The sequence below is a fragment of the Mustela lutreola genome, chromosome 16 (assembly GCF_030435805.1).
Source record: "Mustela lutreola isolate mMusLut2 chromosome 16, mMusLut2.pri, whole genome shotgun sequence".
In the NCBI taxonomy this organism is placed as follows: Eukaryota; Metazoa; Chordata; class Mammalia; order Carnivora; family Mustelidae; genus Mustela; species Mustela lutreola.
In genome coordinates, this window is record NC_081305.1 from 27,032,402 (window position 1) to 27,059,303 (window position 26,902).

Consider the following 26,902-nt stretch of genomic DNA (forward strand, 5'->3'; position numbering starts at 1 on the left):
GGATGAGCTGGACCAGTCACGGCTCCTTTTTGAGGAACTTCAGTTAGGCAAGGCTTAGAGAAGGAAGCAAGTCCATAATGCAGCCAAGACCTCCAAAAGGTCAAGGTTTAGAGGGCAAAGGCCATAGATCTACCATTTACTGAACACTGACTTGGGGCTGGACCCTGTGTGAAGCACTTTACACAGACTGTCTTTAAGACAGCGGTTCTCCCAGTGAAGCGCCCGGACCAGCACCCAAGAGCTTGTTAGGAATGCAGCTTCTCAGGCACTACCCTGGACCTACTGACTCAGAATCTTGGAGCGGGGGCGGGAAAAGGGGGACTCAGCAAGCTGTGTTTTCATAAGTCCTCATGAGATTCTGATGTGCGCCTAAGTTTGAGAACCACTGCTTTATGACAACGCTTCAGGGTGCTGGAGAAAATTTAAGAAATTTACGAGTAGCAAGCAGTGTGAAGTGTGAAGCGAGAGACCCGCTCCCACCCTGCCCATCCCCCCCCCCACCCCCGGTCCGGGGGTGGTTGGGGGTGGAGTCCCTTGAGGATGAAACACCTGCTTTCCCTCACTCAAGGGGCAGAACAGCTGAGACTTGCACCAGCTTTAAAACACTTGCTCCGGGCTCCTGGGTGGCTCAGTTGGTTAAGCAACTGCCTTCAGCTCAGGTCGCAATCCTGGAGTCCTGGGATGGAGTCCCACATTGGGCTCCCTGCTCAGCAGAGAGTCTGCTTCTCCCGCTGACCTTTCTCCACTAATGTTCTCTCTCTCATTCCCCCTCTCTCTCTCAATCTCTCTCTCAAATAAATAAATAAAATCTTTTTAAAAATAAATAAATGAAATTAAACACTTGCTCCAAGAAAAGCACAAACGTGAACATTCACCGTCCTCCAGCCCAGGGCTATTTCTGGCAAAGACCTGAGCTCTGATACGCAAAGGAAGAAACCTCAATGGGAAAGTAAAAGGCTGCAAACTCCCCATCCTCTTTGCCTGCCCTGAGCCCTGTCTGCCCAGGGCTCACCAGACAGGGGTGTGTGGGGGCATACAGCTGGCTCTCCTGCCTGGGAAGGAAGTCAACACAGAGCACTCACTGCTCAGCACGCGGCTTCTGGTTGATGTCCGGAAGGATGTGAACCTCGTGGAATCCCAGTCGGAACTTGCTCAACAGGGAAATGAGCCTGGGAGACAGAGATTTTAAAACACATATGCGTCTATTCAGTGAGTTCGTAATGTCTATCGAGGACCCAGCAGTGAAAAACCACAGATCAAATCCTGGCCCCAGGGAGCGGACGTTCTCACCTGGGCAGGGGCGGACAAGAGACAAAGGTTGATTAAGCAGGTCAGAGGATGACAAACGATAAAGAAAAGGGATTGAGCAGTATTTCCCCAAGCACCTGGTGGCCACCTCTGCACTAGCACAGCCTACATTCTAATGTCTGTACATCTGCCGGGGACCTTGGTCCAATACAGAGTCTGATTCATCTGGTCTGGGGTAGGGCCTGGGATTCTGCATTCTGACAAGCTCCCACGTGATGGGGAAACCGATCCACGGAGAACACTTCGAGGACCAAGGGTGCAAGGGATAAGAAGGAAATTGCAGGGTGGTCTGTTCAATCCGAGATGATACCCATGAACGAAGTATAGAACCAGGAGGAGCGAGCCTGTGCATGTGGCACTGACTCTGCATGTAACAGGGGTGGAGATGCCATTTGTGGGTCTGTGGTTGGTGGCAGTCAGGGAAGGCTTCACGGAGGAGGTAGCAATCTAGCTGGACGGTGCATGGTGCACAAGATCATTATAGGCCAAAGGGGGCGTGGTAGGAATGTCCACAGTGCAATCAGCCAAGGAGCCTTTGGAAGAATACACCTGCCTTGGCTCTAGCCTATCCAGTGCATCAGAATCTGGAGCGGGATGTGGCTTTGGGGATACCCCAGAACAAGTTGGCAGTGTTTGAGTGCATGGGGGTGGGGAGTCCAAATAAATAAGTGAGGGCATGGGGGTGTAGAAGGTGGGGCAGGAGCATCGAGCGGCTGGCTGGGTGGGGGGCAGGGATGGGGGATAAACCTTAAGGTCCAGCCGTCAAGCCACTGCTGGACCCCGAACTTGGGAGGGAGATTAGGAAAGCAGAGCTGTGAGCAGATGTGCCGGTGTGCAGTGTGGGGGTGGCAGGCTTGGGCAGGGACCCAGCCGGAGGCAGCACCAGCCTGGCCTCGGGGTCACAAGGAGACCAGAGGGTTTGGCCTGGCTGGACAGTTGGGAGGCAGAGGACATCCCACACCCTTCATGTGCAGAACACCCGTGATCCCCCGGTGCCACAGCCTTGAGCTCCACTAGCTCAGGCTTGCATTCGGGGCTACAACAGAGAGCTGAGCCTATGAAGAAGCCTTCTGGACTTCTTTATCTCCTGGAGACCACAGAGGTTCTCAGCAGGGGTGAGGATCAGGAGAGGAGATTGCTAGTTGCCCTTAACTTACACAGGGAGTGACCGAGAAGGGGTCATGGGGATGCGGTCCTGGTGGCACATGCCCAGAGGTCTTGACCCAGGGACATCAGGGCTCAGACAGTGGCAGAACACACCAGAGACCGGCAGAGTTTTTTTTCCCTTTGGCTAATGCATGCCGTGACCTTGAGCAAGCTACCCATTGTTCCTACCCAGCTGCCCCCTCCCTCCAGCGTCTCCCAACCCACAACCTTCCACCTCACTTGACCTTGTTCTAAATAAGGCTGAGCTACCTACCTTTCCATTTACTTTTTCTGCTTAAATCTACTCACATTCTTACTTACCTGCACCTGGAAATTTCATATGGCAATTTTCAAAAGAAAACCAGCATCTCTTGCCAGAAAGAGGTGATCAAGAAAACCCAAGTAAATAACCCAACATGACCAAATTCTGGCTGGTTGAGCTCAATTCTGCCGTTGCCCGGCCCGGCCCCCAGCCAGGCCCGTCCTCTCTGGCTGAGACAGATGAGCCTGTGTTCCCCAGCAGAAAGCCCTTCTTCTGCAGAAGGAGCCACACCGTTGGGAGAGAATAAAAGTCACTTCTCTCTAAGAAATCCAGTGGCATTTGTTGTCCCAGCTTCTGGCCACTAAATACCTCCTGTCTCACCAGCCACAGCATCCCAAGCTTGGGGTGGGGACATTGTCCTGAAGGAGCCTCAGTGCCCCCCCCCCTCATTTCTCAGCCAGGAAGGGCCTTCTCCCTCCTTCATTTCACACAGATTTCTCCTTGAGCAGATTGTGGTTTTACAATGTAACAATCCTTCCCGTCATGGAGCTAGGGCGTCTGCATCTTATTAAAGGAGAGCACTGGGACAGCAAAATAACGTCCAAAATGGACAGAAACCTGTGCCTGCCCAGAGCTCCCTCAGCTCTGCTGCGACCTGGAGAGGGCTGGGTCCCCCTGGAGGGGGCAGTGGCACAGGTCGGGGAGAGCAAGAGGGGTTACTCTTGGGCAGAGCTGGGACGGTGCTGGTCCTGTGCGGCCCCTCCCCCCAGCGCTCCCCACTTACGCCTTCCTCTCTTGGTCCATCCTGTTGATCTGGCCCCCCACAAACACACGGATCCTGCACTTGCTCCATCTCTTCTTGCGGCCGAGAAGATAGGGGATGAGGAGGGTGAGGCCTGGCATCAAGGGGGAACTGCTCTCAGGATAGATAGAGCACCCTCTGGGTTCCGCCCCGCTCTGCCGCTGGCACCCCTTTTCCTCTCTGTGGACCTCAGTTTACCCATCTGTGTAAGGAGGGCGCTAGACTAAACCAAGCTCATGAGGGTCTCTGGGCCAGGGTTCATGTGGCCTGTGTGATGTCTTGAAATCCATGAGCTGGCGTTTAATAACTGGGGGATTTTCATGTGAAAATCTGGATTGCTGGCACATTGTTTTAAAGGTTAAAAATTTCACCAGTGGCTGGAAACCCTCACCCCTGCTTGTCATCTCTCCACAGGAGGCCAAGGACCAGCTGTCCCTTATCACTGCATAACCCGCACCAACTGACCCATTACTTCACGGCTCTATGCCTTAGTTTCCTTCTTTGTAAACAGGTCTCATCACAGTTCCTGCCTAGGGATCACACTTAGTGTCAACCGTGTAGCAAGTGTTTGGTCTACAGAAGCTACCCTTCGTCGGACATGTGCTCCTGGACCCAAAGCGTTTTCTGTCTGGGCAGGGCTCTATCGGGGCAGAGCAATAACGCCAAGAGGCATGTGTTTTAAGAAAAATGGGAGAGGGCATATTTCTAGGAAGTGAAGCACATTCCTACAGCATCCCCCCCATTTCTGGCAGGGGCCTGTGACCCCTGAGGTCCTTCTCATCTGAACCCCTAAGGTTCCATCCCATGCTGACCTCAGCTCCTCTGACAAAGTCCCAGTTTACACCAAGAAGAGGGGCCCAGCCAGGCTTCCTCCAGCCCAAGGGTCACTAGTTCCCCCTGCTGGGATCTGGGGTCCCTCCAGGGACCTTGTCCGGAGCAGCCAGGAAGTATAGGCCATGGAGGGAAGGCGGTCCCCAGGAGAGCTGCCAACCAGGCAGACACTGACCTCCGTCATCGAATAGCCAGTAGATGTCAATGCTCTTCTTTCCCTGCTCAGACTGGAAGATGGTGTTGGCCTGCTCCTCCTGCCCCAGGGCCTCTGGGTCCACTGCAGGAGTGTGTGGGGGGGGTCACCTGAGAGCAGTTCACCTTCACACACCTGACTGTGTCTGAACATGGAGCCAGCTGCTGCGTGAGGTGGGCTCGCTATCGTCCCCCCCCACCCCCACCAGCACACAGTGGCAGGAAGCACCCTGCTGAGGGCGTGCATGGTGGGGACCGGCCCAGTCCCCAGCTCTTAGACAGTGGGACCCTGAAAACCCTTTCTCAGCCAGCTGGACCAGGAGCAGGGGTCCCGGGCATGCTGTCCTGGGATGTACCCCTCCCTTATTGGCCTGCCTCCCAGACCATCAGTGGCAGAGGACGGAGGGAGAAGCCCGCTCCTCTCCTCCCTGCCTGTCACCTCTGAGCGAGGCCAGGGGACCTCTTGGAGGGGTTTCACATAGGCTGCTGAGCCAGCTGGGTGGGTTCCCACAATGCCCGGACACTGAATTCCTGAGGAGGGCTGCAAGGTGGAATATTGCCCAAGCCCACCTGCTCCGGTCCCTGGTTACCCAACCCAAGGGTCCTGCCCACAACCAGGCTCCCTCACGGCCCACCACTGGCTGCCCCACCACGGGAGAGCATCCTGAGCCTCTGGGTGGCGTGCGGACTGACACGTGCCTGAGACAGACGGCCTGGCCCCGCTGGTGCTGGCTTCTTTGCTGTCCTCCGCAGGGTCAAACACGGGGTCAAACACCGGGTTAACTGCAAGAGAGGGGGCGGCTTCGTTCCCGGGCTCTCCTCAACCAGGGGGCACTTCTGGCTTCCTCCTCTCCCAGGCTAACCCTTCCATGAGAAAGAAAGTCCTGACCCCTCACCTTCCCCTGATCTGGCCTCTGCCTCCCCCTTGCTTCTCCCGCAACCCCCGCTTCCTTCTGGCCTCCACACCTCTCAGTCCCTCTACCCCCGGAACCGCCCCCTTTTGTTTCCCATTTTATGATTTCTTTCAGTCCCCCACATGTGACCAATGCAGAGTCTGCAGACCCCTGTGTGACTAGAAGTAAACAGCCCTCCTCGGTGCTCCGGGAGGGTCTTGGGGACCAAAACACCTGGGTTCTGTGGTCTTTCTCTGTATTTTCATGTTCTGCTGTCTTTTTTTTTTTTTTTTACTATTTTATTTATCTATTTCACAGACAGAAGGCTCCCCACTGGGTTCTAGGGGTGCCTGAGTGGCTCAGTCAGTTAAACAGACTTTGGATCAGGTCATGATCCCAGGGTCCTGGAATCGAGCCCCACATCGGGATCCCTGCTCAGCGGGGTATCTCCCTCTCCCTCTGCCCCTCTCCCTGCTCAGGGTCTCTCTTGCTTGCTCTCTCAAATAAATAAAATCTTTTCTTACAAAATTGGGTTCTAGAACTTTCTAGAATCCCATTCTGGTTTTTGTGAGGGGCATCAAGCAGGTAGGGCATGTACTCACTGTGTGCCTGCATCACCTCTGAGACGTTGAGCCCCTCACGCATCCTCATGACACACACTCCATAGTTGAAGTCAAAAGCATCACTGGAAAGAGAAGAGGTGGGTTCAGGCTCCCCTTGGTCCCAGCCACCAGCCCCTAGCCCCCAGCCCCCAGGAGACCAGATGTCTACAGTTGGCCCTGCCTCCTGTCATATCACTTCTTCCTCTCAGGGCCTCAGTCTCCCCACCTGTGTAACATGCTAGCAGAACCCGAGAGCCCCCAACCAGGGCCCGTCTAGCTCTATGGTCTGTGGCACCAGGAGGTGCTGCGGATCTTATACTCAGCAGGAAACCAAGTCAGGCCAGTCTGCAAGGTGGGCCTGTCCTCCTGATATATTTGGATAGTCTACACAAGCCTGCTAGCAGAGGTGGGCATGGGAATACTTAACCTTATCTTATAGGAGCACAACTCGAGTTTCAGGGAGTAACTAGCCCACGAGATACGCTAAGAAAGTGGGCAGCTGGCTTTAGATTCGAATTGCTGAGACAGAACCCCGAGTGTGTACGTAGGTGTACGTAGGAATGGCCTTGCTCAGGAGGCAGCAACAGCTTGTCAGAGGGAACGTCTAGAAGATTCCCACCCCAGAAGTTTATTCACTGCCCAGCTGACAGAGGGCCCCAGAGCCCACCAGTAGGGCTTGATCTGATGGGTCAGGCATTGCCCTCTGGGAGTCCTTTGGTTACGTGTCTTTGGGGCAGACACTTCTCAGGCCCTAGCATTTTGGGGTTTTGGAGCATTGGAGTTGGGGGGATGCTGGAGAACAGACTCTACCACCTGTTGTCACTGTCAGAGGCAGCTGAGACGCCCGACTGTGGCTGGGTGGCTGGGTCAGGTGGCTGGGTCACAGCGGACCTGGAAGCAGGTCCCAGGTCCCCAAAGCTCAGCTTCCTTTCCTTTCCATTCTTTCCTTTTTTTTCCTCTCCTCTCCTCTTTCCTTCTTTCTTTTCATTAATTTTTAAAAGATTTCTATTTTTATTATTTATTTAGATTCAGAGAGAAAGCATGCATGAACAAGGCAGGGGGAGCAGAGGGGGAGAGAGGGAAAGAGAGAGAGAGAATCTCAAGCAGACTCCCCACGGAGCAGGGAGCCTAATGTGGGGCTCGATTCCATGACCCCGAGATCAAGACCTGACCCGAAATCAAGAGCCAAATGCTCAATGACCGAGCCACCCAGGCCCCCCAGCCTTTGTTCTTTAAACACTACTACACACGGCCTCGCTATACCACATCAACACAGAAAAGCAACTCAGGCAGACATTTTCTGGAGGTTGCCCAGGAGGAGCCAAAGGAGAAAAGGTTTGGAGTTTAGCCCAGAGTCCCCAGGGACTTTCTCCTCATGGTCCCGTTCCCCATACCACTGCCTCCTGGGAGGTCTGGTTTCACCTCTTGCTTGGTGTCACCACCTCACAGCCCAAGGGCCGGCTCTTGGCAGGTCTTCCATAGTCCAAGTTTCTCACCTAAAAACCCATCTTTTTGGCTCTTCTAAGAAACCAGAAGCTTTGGCAACACTGGGCCCACATTTCTGCCTGGGCACAACTGGCTGGCGCCCAATAGTTGCTACTCACGGCAGTTTGCCACAGTCCCCACTGCTCCCTACTATGTCTCATCTATTCTCCTTCTTTGTGTGTTCCCTGCCCAGCTTGGTGCCCAGGGCCTAGAGGTCAGAGTGGTGAGCCCTCAGTGGGTCTGTTTCCTCCTCAGCTTTGAACCAGCTTCTTATAACTTCCAATGCATCCCCCCTGCTTCCCAAGGCCCAGAAACACCAAAGGACCTAATCAGCTGACCCCAGGCCCTGCCTCCTTCATGCCCTCACTCACTGCAGAATGCCGATGTAGTCTTCCACCGTGGCCGGGTGAGCCGACTGCCAGTTCTTCTTGAACCCAACCACCAGAATGTTGGGCTTCATTCTCCCGAGACCTGCGGCCTGCAAAGAGTATCGTGGGGAGGTGAGGGGCCGGGCCTCGTGCCCCACAGCGGCTCTGTTCTGTGACTACGGTGGGGCCCTCTCAGCCCCAACTGCCCTCCTCACCATGTGGCGAGGGCTCAGGAATCACATCCCGCCAGTCAGGGTCCTGCCTGCCTGGACACACCAAGGAGAGAGGTGAAGCTACAATGACCACACTGTCCCTTTAGCTCTGGATTATCCCAGTTCTGCTTTTCTAGAAAATTATTTCTCATCCCAAGGGACTTGAATTTGGATGCCAGCCTTAGAGTATCCCCAAGTCATCTCACCTCTACATCTTTTATACTTCTTCTTTTAATGCTTAAAAATATTAAAAACTTTTTTGAAGTGAAATTCATATAACACAAAATTAACCGTTTTAAAGGATATAGTAGAATTCAGTTTAGTCACAATGTTGTACAATCATCACTTCTATCTACTCTCAGAATATTTTCATACACCCCCTCAAAGAAGACCCTGTATGTTCTTCTCTTTTAAATGAGAAATATTTAGAATTATTAGAAATGACTCTGATATGCTGGCTCAGGATTAACAACTGTGATTTTATCTATGCATCTCATTCTACAACTGAGAAAACTGAGCAGGGAAATGAATTGCCCGGTGGAATGTTCTAGAACTTGATCTGAGTGGTGGCTTCATACCACTAGGTATATATGCATATGTAAATATTTATCAAACTATACACTTAATATTTTTCACTTTGTTGACTGTAAATTATATTTTTAAAAAAAGAAAAAAGGAAAACAAGAATTGCTCAAGACCACACAGGCCCCACAGGCTTCCAGCTCAGTTTCCCGTAGGCCCTTGGGTACCGTGAGAAAGTGCCCTGAGTCAGCATATCTGGGGAGACAAGAAAGGCAGGCACTCCCTTTGCAGCAAAGGGAGCTTCAACTAGCCCCTTGGGACGTCCTGCCTTCCAGGTTGTCACACCAAGCACTGAGTCCTGGGGGAAGTCCCGAACTCATGGCACCTGCATGAGAATCTGAACACCACTCCGGAGGTCCTCGGCGATGACATCTGAGTAGAAGGCCTTGATCCTCCTCTTGTTCAGCCACTTGGTGTGCCCATTGGCAATGAGCCGGAGCTCAGGCATCCTCTGTTTGTGGGGTCCCTGTGGGTGGTGGGGGCAGGGGACATCGGGAGCTGCCTTCTCCCTCTGTTCTTAATGAGATGCAGCCTCTCTCCTCCCTGGAGGCTGCCCCAGGGGCTCAGCCGCACCCAGAGGTACCCACTTTCCCCTATGGAGTTAGGGGAAGGAAAGAGGAGGAGGAAGGAGGAGGGTGGTGGGGGAAGGAAGATGGAGGGAGCAGGCAAGAGGCAGGGCAGTGGGGAGAAGGGAGGGACGGGGACAGGGGAGAGGAGAGAACCAGGCCCACAGCAGGGTCTGGTGGGCTCTGCTTGCTCCATAGTTCCTCCACCCCCCAATCCTCCTCACAGTCACAGCCTCCCCCACCCCCTGTCCAAGTGTGGACTTCAAGCCCAGGGGCTCCTCTAAGTGGGCCCCTCCCCACCTATAGGGGACACTCACGATGAGCACGTGGCCACAGACCATCAGGCTGAGGTTCCGGGTGAAGGTGCCCACAAAGTCGACCAGGGCCGGGCGGAAGTTGGGGGGTCCCGTGAGCACTAGGCACTGGGGACTGAGAAGCGGAAGGGAAAAAGGCATGAGCCACCTGCACAGAGCCCACGGGGATCTGGGCGCAAATCGCAGGTGGCGGGGAGAATAAAGGCTGGGGGTGGGGGGGGCACATCACTTACAAGATCCCTGTGCCACGTGGGTGCGTGGGGGACTCAGCCTCTGGATGAAGAGGCAGCCCAGGCTCATGGTCCAGGGCCACTGCCAGACTCAGTTGGAGCCAAACAAAATTGGTCACTCACCAGCTGTGTGACCTCGGGCCAGTTACTTAACCTCTCTGTGCGTCTGTGTTCTCATCAGCCACTGGGGTTAATAATGTCATAGGCCCCAGAGGGCTGTGGTAAGGTGGCGTAAGGCACTTTGAGCAGCAATACAACACAAATACATATGGCTGACTGCGGGCATTACCACCTGGTGGGAAGGAGTCCCGGACACACAACTCTCCTCGCTTAGGAGAGTTTCGTCACGGTCAGCCTCACAGATGACTGTGATGGGGACTACAACACCAGATCATTCTTGGGTAGCCCTTTGCATCTCGAAGAACATACTCTGCTGTGAAAACTCAGGTACAGAGAGGTCACTAGACGTGCTTGGTCCCCACCAAGCAATGGCATCCCAGGCCCCTCGCCGGGGGCAGTGCTCCTCTCTGAGGCTGGGTGGTCCCCACCCCGGGTCTGCTTGGGGCAGGTGATAGGTGGCCTGGACATGGCTGCGCTCACCGGTAGTTCTTGATGTGGTCCTCCACCTCGTTGAGGCCCACCGAGTAGCTCAGGGCCAGGTTGTAGGAGCCGGCCTGCACCGAGGAACCCCAGTTCACCTCTGAGCGGGGAAGGGGGTGGGAGGGTGGGCACAAGATTAGAAATCCCCAAGAGAGGGGCGCCTGGGTGGCTCAGCTGATTAAGCAACTGCCTTCAGCTCAGGTCATGCTCCTGGAGTCCCAGGATCAAGTCCCACCTCGGGCTCTCTGCTCAGTGGGGAGTCTGCTTCTCCCACTGACCCTCTCCCCTCTCATACTCTCTCTCTCTCAAATAAATAAATAAAATCTTTTTTAAAAAATCAAACTCAAAATTTTATAGAAATCCCCGGGAGAAACCAGCTGTATTGAGGGAGGGAATGTTGACCTTCTTTAGGAATCAGGCACTGTGGGAGCTGGGCTGTCTTGTCTGGTGGGTGGACAGCCTGCAGATCTCTTCCTAATGTTTGCACATAACATATGGCTACATATATTTATAAGTTACACTACAAAGCATTTAACTCTGGGGACGCCTGGGTGGCTCAGTCGCTTAAGCGTCTGCCTTTGCTCAGGTCATGAACCCAGGGTCCTGGGATGGAGCCCTGCATGGGGCTCCCTGCTCAGTGGGAGGTCTGCTTCTCCCTCTGCCTGCCATTCCCCCTGCTTGTGCTCTCTCTCTGACAAATAAAATTTAAAAAAAAAAAAATACAAAGTTCAAACTGTGCAAAATATTCAGCTCCCTTGACAAACAGACAATAACCTGGAAGGCTACGTTCAGATTTAGAATTCTAAGCTTTCCTGGGGTTCTCCCTCCTGTCCCCAGATCACTGTCACCTGGGAATGCTTGCTTGTGTACATATAGACACCACGTTGTGTCCACCTGCCCTTCGGTGAGCCAGCTCCTGGCCACCCCCAGGCCTGGATGTGCCCCCAGCCACTTCAAGAGGATGGCCCTGGGCAGACAATTCCAGGGTCCTGGGTGCCACGGTTGGGGGGGGATGGTCCAGAAGTAAAGGTGTGGGCTCTGAGCAGGCGCGTTCCCACAGTCTCCTCGCCCCACGGGAAAGGACGAGGCTGGAGGCTCAGAACAGGGCCCTTGAGAGCACAGAGCCTGATGCAAGCCTTCTAGCTGAGCTGAAGGGCAGGATGGCTGGCTGGGTGCCCTCAGCGGGGAGAAGGGGCACCAGAAGCCCTGGGCAACATGAGACTGCACACCTGGCTTCTTGTAGATCACGTAGAGCAGGAGGAAGAGGACGACGCCGATGGCAATGAGAGCGGCCCACCAGGTGAGAAGGAACATGATGACCACGGAGATGACCGCCCCAAAGAGCGCCGCCCACTTGCTGTAGTATCGGAACGAGGGTCGCCACCCTGGTCAGAGGACGCAGGTTGGTGGGCACGCTCGGGAGCTTCCTCCTGGGCCAGCACCACCCTGGCCCTGCCACCTGTGCCTAGAGCCAGAGTCCCCCCCCTCCCCCCCCGCCCCCCACCGCTGGGTCTCCAGAGGCTGGACTGGAGGCTCTGGGGGAGGACCGCACGCCCGCCCTGGCTGTCATTTGGCCAAATGAACAGGCTACACCAAGGAGGAGGCATCCAAATATGGCCATGTCACACGGAGCCATGGGGGAAAGAGAGCAGGGAAGGGCGTGATCCTGCCTGGCTCCACGCCAGTGGGCCATACCAGGGCCGCTGCCAGGGACAGCTGGCCCGTGGCACAACTGTGGGGCACCACGGTCCCCGGGCTGAGGAAAAGGTGGCCTGGCAGCCAGCCCTTTGACAATTTGGGGATAATCAGAAAAAGCCTTTCTCGGGATACTTTACTGCCACTTGCCAGAAATTTTTCAGAATAAACATACAAGTCAATGACGTATCTGAGCGACACCCCTGGAGTTGTGCAAAGGGCAACCTGCAAAACCTGGGACTTTGGACAATTCTCTTCCTTTTCTGGGGAGTCAGATTCTTGACTCCTGTAAATTTGGTGGAGGAGGGCACTAAAGAAATCTCTGCATCCTGTAAACAGTGTATGAATCCGTGTTCGGCGTACAGCGCACGGTCTTGAGAGATGAGAGCTGCTATTATTATTATGACTTGAGTGGTCCCTTGAACTGGTTTCGATTTGAGAGATGACCTTGATGTGCCCGCCCCTCCCGGACCCCTGCCCCCGCCCCATATGCCTCCTCCCACAGAGGGGTGAGGGAGCTGCTCACCAGGCGAGTTGGTGATGGACGCATGGAAACAGCTGAAGTTGATGAGGGCGTACGAGCACAGGAAGAAATTGGAGATGATGGGGGCAATGGTGTTGAGCTCAGCTGCAGCGACCAGGCGGGGGAGAGAGGACAGTCGGTTGGGCAACCTGCCAGGGAGTCGCCTGGTGCCCTCCCTCGCAGTTGGGGCATTCCAGACGGGCCCCAGAGGCTCAGTGCATCTCAACCTTCCCATCTGTGAAATGGGCCCATCATTTTGTGAAACAAAGGGCTGATGCTTTGTTTACTGTAAAAGGCCATCTCTTAACAAGATAGAGAAAAATGGGAGATACTATGAGAGAACCAAGGACAGTAGCTGTCATACTTTTCTTACAACCACAAATTACAGTAAGATATATATTTTACAATGTGACCCAAGACCCATGTCTTCTTTTATCTGAAACTCTGGGACCTTAGGACACACACAGTTCCACCCACAGTGAAAACCCACTCAAGAACCGGGTCCCTCCCTTCCCTGTCTCACTCGGCCGCCACTGCCCCGACACCCCCAGACAAACTTTGGCATGTTTCCTTGCTCCAGGGGCCTGCTTTCGGGGAAATCCCCAAACATGACAGACCCCTCTTCTGTCCCAGGACTTCTGAGCATGAGTCCCTTGAACTGTCACAAGAACCATGCCCCAGAGTGTCCGAGATGGTGGTTCTCAGTCTGAACTGTAGTCAGACCCACTCAGATCAGACTCGAAATCGGAATTGGGGAAGACAGTAGGATGAGCAGGAAGCAGGGGTGTATCTGGGGACAGCAGGCCTGATTAGAGTTTTCCATCCCCTGGGAGTGGCCCTGTTGCCTCTTCATCTGGTTCAGGATCCAGGAGCACCCAGTGTCCAGAAAGGCTCCCTTGAGTAGCAGAGAATCGACTGGAAAGGGAAGCCTCATGATTGCTGATGCTGGCGTGAACCACAAGGATTCAGCTATGGCAGGGCCACGGGACCACCAGCAGCCAGCCCCCACCTCACTCCTGCACAGGGAGCCACAGCACAGCCACTGCCCTGGCTTGGTGTGGCCACCTTTCCCCTAGCAAGTTCTGCCTTGTTGGCTAAGTAAACCAGGAAGCACTGGGGTGTGTGTGCATCTATGAATACAGTGCACGTGCGTGTGTGTGTGTGTGTGTGTGTGTACAAGTCTCTTTGTGCCCACCTGTGACACCCCTGCTATGCATTATTGCTCCCATTCTGCAGATGAAGAAACCGAGGCAAAATGATCTGTCCAAGGTTACACAGCTGGCATATGGCAAAGCCAGGATAGAAAACCAATCTAACTAACTGGTTCCCTGGGATCTCTCCCCTGGGGCATCCTCTACCATGAAGTCCAAGGGGGTCTGGCAGCTCAAGGTCTGGGAAATGAGGTTGTGGAGTTCATCCAGTGACAGAGCTATTGATCCAGCTGTCTGTATCCGCTCCCCTGAGCTATCCTGTGCTCTGGAGTTGTCCTGGGGACTAACTCAGACCCGGGGACTGGGGGTGGGGGTGGGGATGGAGGGCAACTTGCCTGGACACAGGAATACAGAATCAGCAAGAGAAGGTAGGGTCCCTTCTGACAGAATGATGTGCCCCACTAGGCTGGCATGGCGTGGGAGCCACCTATCCAGAGGCGGGGGGAGGGGCGGGGCCCCATGACCAGCTTCACTCACTCAAGGCCTAGTCACCGAGTGTCCACTCCCTGCCAGGCCTGGCCGGGCACTGGGCGCCAAGGTGAGCAGCGCAGAGAGGAGCCCCCACAAGCTGCTGGGCGCAGCCTCTCACCGATGATGATGAAGGCCACAGCGATGGCGTAGGCCAGCAGGTAGCCGCGCACCGGCTCTTTGTTCTTGCCGTAGCCCTTCCCGAAGAAGCCGATCAGCGGGTACAGCTGGTCCTCACACAGGCACTGTGGGCACAGGAAGGCGTGCGCATCCCGGGCTGGACCCCCTTCTCCCCCCACTGCTGCCCACCTCCCTGCCCCCAGGTTCTGCTTACTCTCTCCACCTCAGCCCGGCGCTTCCCCTAATCTGGATCCTGGTTGCTGTCTCTTGGATGGGCCTCATCTCCTCGCCCACGCCCACCTCTCCAGAGAGGGAGCAAAAAGGCAAGGTGGGATGGGGTGGACGGCGTCAGCGCGCAACGGGGCGGGCAGAAGTGCCGACAGGGTGCCAGGCTGCACCAGGGAGACTCTGGGGTGGGCGATGCCCGTGTAGTTCAAAGCACACCATGGGAAGGGGCTGCTTCCTGTATCAGTTGGTCACGAGCCCCCTTTTGCCTTCACTCTAGACTGTCTTAGTCCTGTGACACCCTGGGACCTATGCAGCAGTCGCTCAGGGACCCCCCGGCCTTGTGCCTCCCAGAACCTCCCGCCAGACCCATTCCGCAGCCTCACCTGGAAGACTTTGGCAGCAGAGACGAGGCAGGCCAGGGCAGAGGAGAGGGTGGCCCCAAAAATGCCAGCCGTGATCAAGGGCGCAAAGCCGGACACCATGCTCATGGTCTGCAGGGACACAGGGTCCAGGCCCCTCATGTCTGGAGCCCCTACGCAGGGCACCCCAGGCCTCACTGCAGGCAGGGGCTAGGTTCTGAGGCCTGAGTCCACACCCCTTTCCTGGGGATCCCAGGACCCACTGAGGCAGGGGCTGGGCCCAGAGGGGCCCCCACCTGAGCCTGAACCTCTTTCCTCCAAGCCTGGGGCCCAGCCCTCCAAACCACGTCTGTCCCAGCCTGTTCCGGCCTCGGTCTGGGGCAGACTGCCCGGCAGAGGCCACGTGTACCTGGTAGTAGTTGATGAGGCCATAGTGGCAGTTGTGCTGGTGGGCGCACTCAGTGAAGTTCCAGCCGTAGCCGCAGGCCAGCCCCTCGCAGGCGCCCGAGCCGGGGGTCACCGTGTCATTCAGGACCCCGGAGGCATCACGAACTACACAGGAGCCTGAAGAGGGAGCAGGGCCTGGGGAAGCCCCCCTTCTTCCCTTCCCTCCTCCCTCCACCCCTCCCACCCCCAGACACTGGCTGCTGCTACAGAGGGGCCCGATCCCCCTTCTGCATGTAATCATAAATAATAATAACAACAGTAATGGCAGATACAAATAGCTAAATGCAGGAGCGAAAGACCATAAACAACCCTGGAAAGAAAGCATCACCATTGCCTTTGTTGTCATTGTCCTTCTACAGAGGCCCAGCAACATGAAGTGACCTGTTAAGGTCCCCGTGTTCTCCTTAAAATAGAGGCCAGGGGCACCTGGGTGGCTCAGTGGGTTAAGCCTCTGCCTCAGCTCAGGTCATGATCCTAGGGTCCTGGGATCGAGCCCCACATTGGGCTCTCTGCTCAGCAGGGAGCTTGCTTCCTCTTTTCTCTCTCTGCCCGCCTCTCTGCCTACTTGTGATCTCTGTCTGTCAAATAAATAAATAAAATCTTAAAAAAAAAAAAAAAAAAAGAGGCCAGACTGGCTGCGCCCTGGGCCATGTCCCTTGGCCATCTGTGAACAGCCTACTTCACAAGGTGGTTAATGGGAGATCATGAGGACCTCAGCGAGAGGCAAGTGTCAATGGCCCAGGCTTAGGTTCAAAGCTTGCCTCTACCACTTGGTGGCTGTGTGAGCTTGGGCAGGTCACTGAACATCTCTGAGCCCTGGTTTTCTCCTCTGTGAAATGGTGGGCACGGTAGTGCCCGGATTAAATGTGATGGGCACGTAAAGGACTGGGCTTATGGCTGAGTCAGTGGCTGGTATCATCTTCAACCACCACCACCACCATCATCATTATTATTATTATTAGTCATTGGGTCAGAGTGTAATTTGCCCTTGAGCATTTACCCACCCTTGCATCTGTAAGTTCAGGTGTGAAGGGACCAGAAGAGCCTCGTCTGACCCAACCCTCACCACAAACTACCACCTCCCTTGAAGATGTTCTGGTCACCACCACTAACCCCCCAAATAAAGTTTGAGGTTCCACTCCCTGAGGCGGCCAAGTCCTCCTGGCCTAGCTCTCCCTGCTGGACAGCCAAGCACCCTGAAATCCTTCTAGCTGTCCCAGACAGCTACTCACCGATGGTGGCCGAGATGGCCAGGTAGGAGACAGTGGTCCAGAAAATGGCCATGAGCGTTCCCTTGGGGATGGCTACAGCAGGGTCCTGGGGGAGGAGGAGCAGGGAGGGAGGGAAGGCATCAGGCAGCCACTGGGCCTCCTGCCAGGCCCTGCCCTTGTCTGAGGCTGGGGGAGGGCCAGTGACCCCTAACCCGGCCCCCTCTCAGAGCCCCCTTTCCCAGGGCCCCAGGAAGAAGGACCCTTGCTATTGCCAACCGCAGGGCAGGATGGGACCCAAGTAAGATCATGGGGCTGAAAGCACACCTGGGCGCTGGGAGCCGGAGGCATGGAGAGAAGCTCTAACCTGCTCCATGTCTGCTTCCCCAGAACACCGGCCAACACGGGCTCTGGGGGTGTTGAAGTGGGGGGTGGGGGGATCTGGAGCCAGCTTCCAGGTGACCAGCTGGGTGGTGGACATGCTCTTTTATGCCTCAGCCCCTCCAGCCTCACAGGGATGCCGGCTAAGTGACTTAATCCACATCTAGCTCCTAGACCAGGGCCCGGGGCTTCAGGTTCGTTACTATCCTGCGCCAACTGGTCTGTGAGTTCCCGCAGCAGTTAATCCACAGACAAGCCCCAAACTCCCTCCCCACCGAGGAAGGGCTCTCCTCTGGCATTTTCCTAGCAGAAACAGCAAATCTTCACATGCATACATCACGTGTTCCACTCGTCCAGACCCTTCCTCATGCATTACTTCCTCTAAAGTGGCCAGAGTATCCTCACCCCCGCTGGTGGGGAAACTGAGGCCAGGAAGCTGTGCAGAGGCCCCAGCTGCCTGAGCCAGGGGTGGCTCGCTCCCACCACACCAAGGTCGACAGCCTCAGGCCCCTGGGGCTGGTCCTGGGTGGAGTAACACAGGCCGGGATTTTTCCAGCAGGTTCTCCCCCAGGCATATACCCCAACCCCCGGGGCAGGCCACATGGACACTGGGAAGCAAACTTGTGCACCTCCCCAGCTTTTCCTGGGCCATTCTGCACAGCCGGCTGGTAGAACCACAAGTGACAGAGCTTGGAGGGACCGTGACGTTGTTCAGTGTTATAGGTGGGTCCAATCAAGGCTGGCAACAACCCAGGTCTCTGCCTCAGACACTTGGAAGCCCAAGTTGGAGCTGATGGTCGGACAGTGAATGACCAAGGGCTGGCCCCACTCTGGAGGCCCCAGGGAGGGAGGTACGGGCAGAATCCTGCCGACATGGGGCAGAAGGCCCTTGTCACGGAGCAGACTGAAGTGTACTGGAGACCAAGGGGTGGGGGTGGAGAGCAACATGGCAGGAACCACAAAAGGCCTCCTCGTGGAGGGGACAACTGGGGTGGCTCTGAGGGTCGGGGGCTGGGAAGGAGGGACGGGTAGGGCAGAGCTGGAGGGGGGCCAAGGGCTCTGGAGTTTCCAGGTCCGCTGAGGTCTCAGCTGTGGGGGCCCTGCCAGCCCTGCTGGGGGCACCAGGATGGCTCGACCAGGTCAAGCACACAGAGTCCCTGGTCTCTAGGCCAGCTGGCTGGCTCAGCTTCCCATCCCAACTCTAGGCGGTTGGATGGTGTCCCCCGAAATTCATGTTCACCCAGAACCTCAGAATATGATCTTATTTGGAAATAGGGTCTTTTGCAAAATGTAATTAGTTAAGCTGAGGTCCTACTTGGTCAGGTGGGCCTTAAATGCAGCAACAGGTGTTCCTGTAAGAACAGGCAAGGACACACAGAGGGAAGGAGGCTGTGGGAAGACAGTGGTTGAGACTAAAGAGACACACAGATCCAAGGCAAGGAATGGGAAGGACTGTTGGAGCCGCCAGAAGCTGGGAGAGGAGAGGAGGAGTCTCCCAGAGAGCCTTTACAGGGAGCATGGCCCTTGACACCTTTATTCTGGACTTTGGCTTCCAGATCCAAGCAAGAATAAATGTCTGTTGTTTTAAGCCACAGCATTTGTGGTCATTTGTTAAAATGGTCCCGGGAGATGGCTACACTAGACCTCCATACGGCTCCTACATTTTGGCCCCAAATCTCTGAGCCTGGCCACAAGTCAGACACATGTGGGTCCACATCCCAGCCTCTCCTCCTGGCTGTGTGAGCTGGGACAAGCTCCTTAACCTCTCTGAGCCTCAGTGATGCCCCCCAACCCCACTCTGTGAGATGAGAGTCAACGCAGCCCACAGGAAGGACTCATAAATGTGAGCAGGTAGGAGCGGGGACTGTGTTGTGCCCTGGGATGTGCCCTGGGACAATAGCAGGTGGGACACAGACCCGACAGCAGTCACTAGGAAGTCCCTTGAATCTGAGCCTCAGTCTCCCTGGCAGAAAATTAAGCTAGTAAAGCTTTCCTGGGCCATCGCACGGGGCGATGGTCATGAGATTGCTCCGCGAATGCTAAAGGGTTGGGGACTGTCACTAACTGAGGGGCTGGTTGTATTTTTCTCACCAGAATGTCAGCTGCGTGAGGACTGGAATTGGTGTCTTTGTGTTTTGTTTATTGCTGCACCCACAAGACACGGGCACAAAGCAGGTGCTCAAAAACTATTCATGGAGGGGCACCTGGGTGGCTCAGTGGGTTAATCCTCTGCCTTCGGCTCAGGTCATGATCTCAGGGTCCTGGGATCGAGCCCCGCATTGGGCTCTCTGCTCGGCGGGGGGCCTGCTTCCTCCTCTCTGCCTGTGTCTCTGCCTACTTGTGATCTTTGTCTGTCAAATAAATAAATGAAATCCCAAAAAAAAAAAAACTACTCATGGACGGGAAGTTCATGATGAAGTTGAGGCCCCTTTACTCCAGCCCCTCTGCCACCTGTGGGAGTGTGGCCCTGGGCAAGGCTCAGCCCCCTCTGAGCTTGGTCTGCTCCTCTCCAACGTGCAGGTGAGGAGCCCTCACAGCTGCCCCTCGCCAAGGATCATGTTTGTAAAGAATGAGGCCCCCAGCAGCCACATGGGGAAAATGGCCATGACCTGAACAACCAGCGCTTCTCCGTACTTCCTCTGTGCTGGACACTGTTGGAAGCACGTCACATAAATCAGCAGGTGGAATCCTTAGCCCCTGCTCTGGGAAGCGGAAGGGGTGCTCCGGGTCCCCTTTTACATTTGGGAAAGCTAAGCCCAGAGAGGTTTAAAGGGACTTGCCTAAAGTCTCCACGAATGAGAGCTGCTCCTGTACTGAGGACGCTCAGTCTCACAGAACGGGCTGAGGGCTGGATCCAGGAGGAAATGGCCCCTGGAGGGCTTGAGGGCACTCAGGACAGAGCAAGGTGCTCCCCTCCTCCCCACTCCCTAGTTCCTGGACGGCTGCCTAGCCCTAACGCCTGCATACCATGCCGGTTGGTAACTGGAGAGGCTGGACAAAGCATGTGGATAAATGGCTAGGCTACGATGATCTGTCAGAGCGCTGGCAGGGGACCTGGAGTATCTGAGCACAAGACTGACCTCTGCAGGGACCGCCGGGCAGGCAGGTAGCCCAGGCCCCTGCTATTCGCTCCCCAGAGAAGGGAGAGGAGCCAAGTAAACACAGTCACTCTCCGATTTCCTGGCCATGCTGTGCACCACCTGAGCACCCCCAGTTAGAGCCAGGCGAGGTGGAGACAGTCCAAGGCACCATTCTTCATTCATTTAAGAAAACGCATGAAAGAGCACCTTTTAGGTGGGACTGGAGCCTGGGGGGAAGGGTTCCCAGCACCGACCCAGGTTCTCACCATTCACCCCACTGGCACCCCATCTGTCTCCTTGATCCTGCCCTGGCAAAGATACCACTAGGCTTCTCAGCTTTCAAAGCCCCGGCCCAGCCCCATCTCCACCCAGTTTTGCTGGAGCCCCTGTCAACATTCGTCTCTCCTTCTTCCCCACCTTCTAGCACCTTATATTCCCACGCTGAAGCTCCCAGTCAATACGTTTCACCACTATTCACTCAACAAACATGTACTGAGCACCTACCATGTGTCTGACACTTAGCCGGGAATGGGGACATAGAGGCAGGCCTCAGTTCCCCAGATAAAGAGAACTGGAAGGGGGAAGAGACACATAAATGGTCTGGCGTCATCAGGCTAGGGGAGCCGCACTCTGACCGAGGGCTGGGAGAGGTTTAAGGGTACAGGTGTTGTCTGAAAGAGGAACAGAACTTCTCAAGGTAAAGAAACAAAGGTCAGACATCCCAGGGAGAGAGCGGAGACCAAGACACAGAGGCAGGCCGGGCAACACAGGGAAAGCAGCTGATCTTCAGGGCTGGGGCAGGGGACACAGCAATGGTGGGCCAGAGCCTCGAACTTTGAGCAGACGTGGCCTGCACCAAGACAGCGGAGAGCCCTGAGAGGATGCCAGCCCAGCAAAGACATGCATGAACCAGCTTTGGAAGGTCAAGCTGGCTCAGTCTTCCCCCTTAAGCTAGTCCCAGGAACTAGGGAGGAGACCCGCCCTTTTCAGGGTGGTCCTCCAGGCCTAGAGCAGAGTTGTGTCAATCAACAACCTCAGAATTGAGTGGGGTGAACAGAGTTGGTTTGGACCCTGCCGTCTCAGTGCCCCACCTCAGTGGCCAGGGGAGATCCTGGTACGACAGGGCCAGGAGGCAGGAGGGCAGGCGTTCTGCTCACCTTGAGGTCCCCAGAGATGTTGGCTCCTGCCAGGATGCCCGTGGCTGATGGGAAGAAGATGGAGAACATCCCGAAGAAGCTGCCATCCGCGCCCCGCCAGTCGGGCACCAAATTCTGGACAAAAATGTCCGCTGGAAGACCAAAGTCTGAATCAGAGCCACCCAGAAGGCTGGGCCCAGCCAGGAAGGCTGGAGGCTCCCCTTCTCTGGCAGCTTCTGGTCCTGGGAATTGGGGGTCCCATCCTCCCTGTGCCCACGGAATGGGGCAGATTGGTGGGCAGAGTGTACCTGTCCCCGGAGCCATGGGCAGGGGCCCCAACCTGCACGTACCCCGGTAGCTGAAGAAGCCTTTGGAAGCCTTGTCCTCAGACGGGGGAATCAGCGTCCCCACCAAGTAGTTGGCAAAGGAGACCATGATGACGAGGAAGAAGAGAACCTGGGCCTAGAATAAAGGACCCTAGAAGTCAGATGACCTGGCCCCACCTGCTTAGGGAGCCCCAGCAGGACAGAACCTGCCCAGGCTCCCTCCCTCCCTCTTGCTTGCTTTCATTCATTCATTCATTCATTCATTCATGTTGCATGACCCGTTCTGGGAGTTGGCGGTATAGCAAGGCTCTTGTCTTGCTGATAAATATGGAACATGACTCTAGAGGACGAATGAGGGTGTGATGGGAACTGTGTGGGGGACTACATGAGCAGAGCCTATGAAGGTGTCTTCAAGGGTTCTAAAGGAGGCTGAGGAGTGAGATGCAGAACTATCGGGGCACAAGCTGGGGACATTCAGCCAGGATGGAGGCCAGTGGAGCTGGAGGCCAGAGGAAGGGGGAGAGAGGTGAGGCAGGGGCAGGGGTCAGAGGCCAGATCTGCCAAGTCTGACCACCAATGGCCCATAGTTCTTCTGCCCTCCTTCCACAGTGCCAAGCCTCTGAATTTTGGTTGGGTACGGGTTCACATGAGGACACTCCTCCCTGCCCTGCTGAGCTTAGCTGTGGCCATGAGACTGAGTTCTGGCTGATGGGATGTACACAGAGTGATATGCACAGCTTCTGGGCAGGGCCCGGAAAGGAAAAGAAAAAGGCCCCGTTCCCTCCCTGCTGACTGGACCATGGCTGCCGTGGAGCAGGTGCATGGAAGCCACTCACAGGGACAGAGAGGCCACAGGACAGAAACGGTCTGGGTGCCTGAGCCCTGTAAGACACACACACCTGCACGTTACAGGAGAGACAAACACATGACTCTCGTTCAAGGCCCTGTGCTTTAGGGTCTGTCTGTCACAACCACAGAGCCAGAAGCCAAGCTAATACACCAAGAAGAGGCAGAACCAGGCCCAGGACCCAGGCCTCACAACTCCTGCTTCTCCAATGGACCGCTCCCAACCTCCCCTCCTCACCTTGGACTCCCACTCCATGCCAGCCAGGGAGATGGCCAGCAGCACAGTGACGGTGACCACACCGATGATGCGGATGTCATTGATGGGGTCCACGATGGGCGTGCCATACTCCTGGGCATGAGACACAGGCCAGGCTGCACGCTGCCCTCTCAAGAACCCCCCCAGACTCCTCCACCTTGATTCACCTCAAGTATGGGGGACCCCTCATAGCAAAACAGAAACACAAACCCCTTCCCTGCCAACAGGCACCCGTCCCGCAGAGCTGCATCAGCCTAGACAAGTCAGCCCTAAAGGCAACACATACCCCTAAGGGGGATGTCTGGGAATGGCCATTATTTGAAGAGATCATTACGGACACCCACAGTGGTCAGACCAGGCTGTGGTCTCTGACAGATAAAACTGACCCAGACGGGGTGGGGGAGAGCGAGTTAGGCTGCCCGGGCTCCCTCTGGCTTCACCTGGAGCAGGTCCCGCACGGTCTCTGCGAAGCCCACAGTGTGCATTGCCACACCCACGGCATTGGCAAAAGCAAAAATGAGGCCAATGGAGCCCCCTAGCTCTGGGCCAAGGCTCCGGGAGATGAGAAAGTAGGTGCCACCTATTGGGGACAGAGCGGGGGCCATGAAACCAGGAGACAGCTGGCTGGGGTGGGCTTGGGACAGGCAGAAGCTGGGGCTGGGAAAGGGTAACCATGGGACCCCCATGGCTCACAGCACAGGGAATAACTGAGGCCGTCCGTGGGGGCCCAAATTCTTCACCTGGAATCAGAGGGAGTGGCCTGGGGCATCCCCGTTTTGGTGGGGATGGGGTGGGGGAGTGGCTCAGAGACCCATTCCCCGGTTAAAGACTGGGCAACAGGAAAGGGGAGGGCCTTGGGGGTGGGGTGGGGCCCACCTGACTTGACCTTGCCGTTGGTAGAGATGGCTGAGATGGAAAGGCCAGTGATGGAGGTCACGGTGACCGACAGCAGGATGATGATCCAGGTCAGGACTGTGGGATGAGAGGGAGGTGATCACCATAGAAACTCAGCCGGGGCACTTCCCAGGTGAAGGGCCATGCGAGGAAGCTGAGTCAGCTGAATGGTTCACCATGCAACCTAAGTCACCTCCTTTCCCCGAACCTTGGTTTTCTCATCTGAGAAATGGGTCTCTGTGTCCCTCCTGGTATATTCTGAACAGCCAGGGAGCGGTGGAGTCACTATAAAAAGGATCATTAGGTATGGAAGGGAAGACACCCTCCTTCAGTAATAAAAAATAATCACCACTCGATGAACACCTTTGGGTGCCAAATCCTGTGCTGTTAAAGACATCATAGAAACCCCACAATAGGTCTGTCAGGTAGGGACAATCATCAGTGCCATTTGACTGATGAGGAAACTGAGGCTCAGAGAGGCTAAGAAACTTGTCCAGGGTCACACAGCATCAGAGCTACCCTCTAATGTTGGTGTCTGCCCAGAGCCCAGTTTCCTAACCTGGATGCTGGGCAATAGGGAGGTTAAGTGACCTAATGATGGCAAAGAGAGTCAGGGAGAGGCCTCAGGTCTGATGATTCCATGTCTAGATTGCTCTGCCACACTTCCCTGACATCTGTCGCCACAGAAGCCTGGGGTCTCGGCAGCCCAAGTTCAGGACTGAGGCCCAGGAGGATCAGGTCTCGGGTACAGCCTCCCCTTCCTCCCCTCCCCCGAGAGGTGGCACTCACCAATGCCCGCCTGGGCTGTAATCCAGGGGAGCCGCAGGTAGAGGATCACACCCCAGATATTGAGCATGCAACGGATCTGGGAAAGAGAGAAGAGTTGGAGGCCACCTGGATGGGCCAATACCCCACAACCAAACATACAATATAAGTCCCTGTCCCCAGTCATGGCATGGGATTGGGCACGTTGGCCTAGGGGACACCTGGGTCCTTTCTACTCACTTCACTGTGCTCCTACTTCCATGGCCCCCTAGTTCTGTGGAGCAGGGAGAGGAGGGGTACCCAGAGATTCACCTGCCCCTCCCACCCACTTTTCTGCCCTCCCACTGGGGTCTGAGAACTGGCTGCAAGCCTCATCACACCTCAACTGTCTCCACGCCCAGGGTCCTGTGTCTGCCAGCCCCAGCCATGGCCCCTGTGGCGAGCTGTCACCCTAGGACCCGGGTTCTGGGAGGAGCTCAGCAAATACCGGCTAAAACAGTGCCCCACATACAAGCAGAAACAGCACTTGGGTTGCTGTGACTTCAGCTTCCAAATTTAAAGCAAAGCCAGAGGCTAGAGCTGAGACTGAATTCCAGGGAGGTGGGGGTGTTGATGTGGTATTTGGCCCCAGCCAAGTTCTTGGGGTGGGCAGGAGAATGTGGCATTTCCAAGGCAGGGAGACTTCTAAGGCCCTCTCTATGCTCGGAGATACTGAATGGGGCCCCGCCAGGCTCTGACCCCACAGCCCGGGAGGAAGATGCCTACTCCCCAGATGGAGCTACAGCCAGCAGGCAGTTGGCAGAGTAAGGTCAGAACCCAGGCCTCCCTCTACCGCACAATCCACGCACTGTCCTCTCAGAGCAGGACCAAAACCTTCTGACTCTCATCCGATACCCTCTGAAAAGTCGCATAAAGCCTTCCAAAGCCAAGTTCATTAGATTTTTGCTATTTGAAGACTCACTGGTGCTGTACACTACAGGAAACCTCCCGTTTCCCATCACTGAGAATGACAAGAACAGGCTTGTGGATTTGTGTGTTTAGTGCTGCCCCCTGGTGGCTGTGGATGAAAACAGTTTCTACTAATAATCCCAAAGCGGGCCCTGAACCAAGCCGTTCAGGTCTATTAACTCATAATGCTCATCATTTCACAGGTGAAGAAACTGAGGCACAGACAAGTTAAATAACTTGTCCAATGCCACAGGACAAGTGAGTAACCAGAGATCTTTCCCAGGGCAAGGTATCGATCTGGGGAGCAAATGGGGGTTGAGAAGCACAAAACCAGGGAAAATTGGAAGTCGCTCTGCCCATGGGGAGACAGACCCAGGCTGGCCTTGGGTCTACCCTGGCCGCCAAGACCTGAGAGTCGGAGCTGCGCCTGGATGGAGCTCTCTCTCCCCACTTCCATTATGGGGCATCCCATCCACACTCGACTCACCATCACCCCCTTGACCCAGCCAAAGCGCACAGGCTCCCCAGGATTCTTCTCGCTGCTGGTGCCTCCCTCATCTTCCACCAGTCCGTCGGTCATCTCATGGCTGGGCCGGCTGTCAAAGGCCAGGGCATGCAGGTGGCCGCCTTCCTGCTGGGAGCCCAGAGGCCACAGGTCAGGCGGGCAGGGGCCATGACCATCCTGCTCCCTGTCTTCCACCCTCCAGAGTCCAGCCTCCCCCGCAGCAAATGCGGTGAGCCTCCCCTGCGCGGCAGACCTGCCGCATTCCCACCTCCTTGCGCTCCTTTTCGGGTGCGCACAGCCTCCATTTGTGCCCTTCCTCTGTCGGGAAGCTCATTATCTCTCTGAGAGGCCAAGATTCTTTGATCGGGTGGTCAACGACTGCATAAAAAACATTACTACATGTGTCCGGAGCTTTATAGCTTCCGCGCCCGCATTTCATGCAGGCGTCCCAACCCACAAAGAATTCACCCAGGTGCCCCCATGGCCCGGGTGATGGAGCCAAGATTCAGAGAAGTGAGGTACGTGGGTCAAGGTCACATGGCAGGAAAGTGGCCAGTCCTTGAGCTGGTGCTTACCTTGAGAAAGGAGTGCAGATCGGCCAGCGTGGGCCGGACCTTTCGGGGCTCCCCGGGCAGGGCGCTGTTGGCGTAGTGCTCGTAGGCCGGGACTACATCGATAGTGTTGTAGCCAAAGGTGCGCATGTAGAACGTGCTGCCGTGGGTTAGGTGGTTGCTGTCGTAGGTGGTGGGCGGCGGGGGCTCCTCACCCCCCAGCAGTGTGCTGATGGTGAAGCGCCCACTGCATAGCGCGGGGTCCCCCGGCATCTCGGACGCCGGCAGCTCTGCCATTGCGGCTCTGGGCGGCAGGGGCGGGGGCCAGGGTCGGCGGGGACATGCTGGGTGGCTTTATAGGCTGGGCCCACAGCAGGGAGGAGGAGGGAGTTTGGTCCAAACCAACCACGGCTGGCAAGCGGGGTCCCTGGACCAAGCGGCAGGCAGAGCACGTGCCCCCTGCTGTCCCACCCACCATTTGATCGCTGAGATAGCAGCCCTGCCTGGGGCCACGAGGGCTGGGCTGGACCAGCGCCAGACACAGAGCGGGAAACCGGGAAAC

At 55.9% G+C, this 26,902-nt stretch overlaps 1 protein-coding gene across 4 annotated transcripts in view; it reads right to left on the reverse strand.

Moving 5' to 3' along the window:
• Positions 1-26,677, reverse strand: part of SLC12A3 (solute carrier family 12 member 3) — a 35,795-nt gene extending 9,118 nt beyond the window's left edge. The window contains exons 1-23 of one of the 4 annotated variants that reach the window (XM_059152749.1): positions 26,365-26,677; positions 25,772-25,915; positions 24,361-24,436; positions 23,554-23,649; positions 23,118-23,257; positions 22,660-22,770; positions 21,600-21,711; positions 21,271-21,401; positions 16,677-16,761; positions 15,407-15,561; positions 15,022-15,129; positions 14,412-14,535; positions 12,615-12,716; positions 11,623-11,778; positions 10,394-10,493; positions 9,567-9,678; positions 9,009-9,149; positions 7,893-7,999; positions 6,037-6,119; positions 5,241-5,324; positions 4,525-4,626; positions 3,501-3,612; positions 1,083-1,169 (exon numbers count right to left, since the gene is read on the reverse strand). In XM_059152749.1, the coding sequence (XP_059008732.1) occupies positions 1,083-1,169; positions 3,501-3,612; positions 4,525-4,626; positions 5,241-5,324; positions 6,037-6,119; positions 7,893-7,999; positions 9,009-9,149; positions 9,567-9,678; positions 10,394-10,493; positions 11,623-11,778; positions 12,615-12,716; positions 14,412-14,535; positions 15,022-15,129; positions 15,407-15,561; positions 16,677-16,761; positions 21,271-21,401; positions 21,600-21,711; positions 22,660-22,770; positions 23,118-23,257; positions 23,554-23,649; positions 24,361-24,436; positions 25,772-25,915; positions 26,365-26,637 (2,741 nt within the window). In that variant the 5' untranslated portion in view covers positions 26,638-26,677. Of the gene's footprint in view, positions 1-1,082; positions 1,170-3,500; positions 3,613-4,524; positions 4,627-5,240; positions 5,325-6,036; positions 6,120-7,892; positions 8,000-9,008; positions 9,150-9,566; positions 9,679-10,393; positions 10,494-11,622; positions 11,779-12,614; positions 12,717-14,411; positions 14,536-15,021; positions 15,130-15,406; positions 15,580-16,676; positions 16,762-21,270; positions 21,402-21,599; positions 21,712-22,659; positions 22,771-23,117; positions 23,258-23,553; positions 23,650-24,360; positions 24,437-25,771; positions 25,919-26,364 lie in introns of all 4 variants that reach the window. The other 3 variants (XM_059152747.1, XM_059152748.1, XM_059152746.1) reach the window with 3 other exon arrangements.
• Between the last annotated feature and the right edge of the window lie 225 nt (positions 26,678-26,902).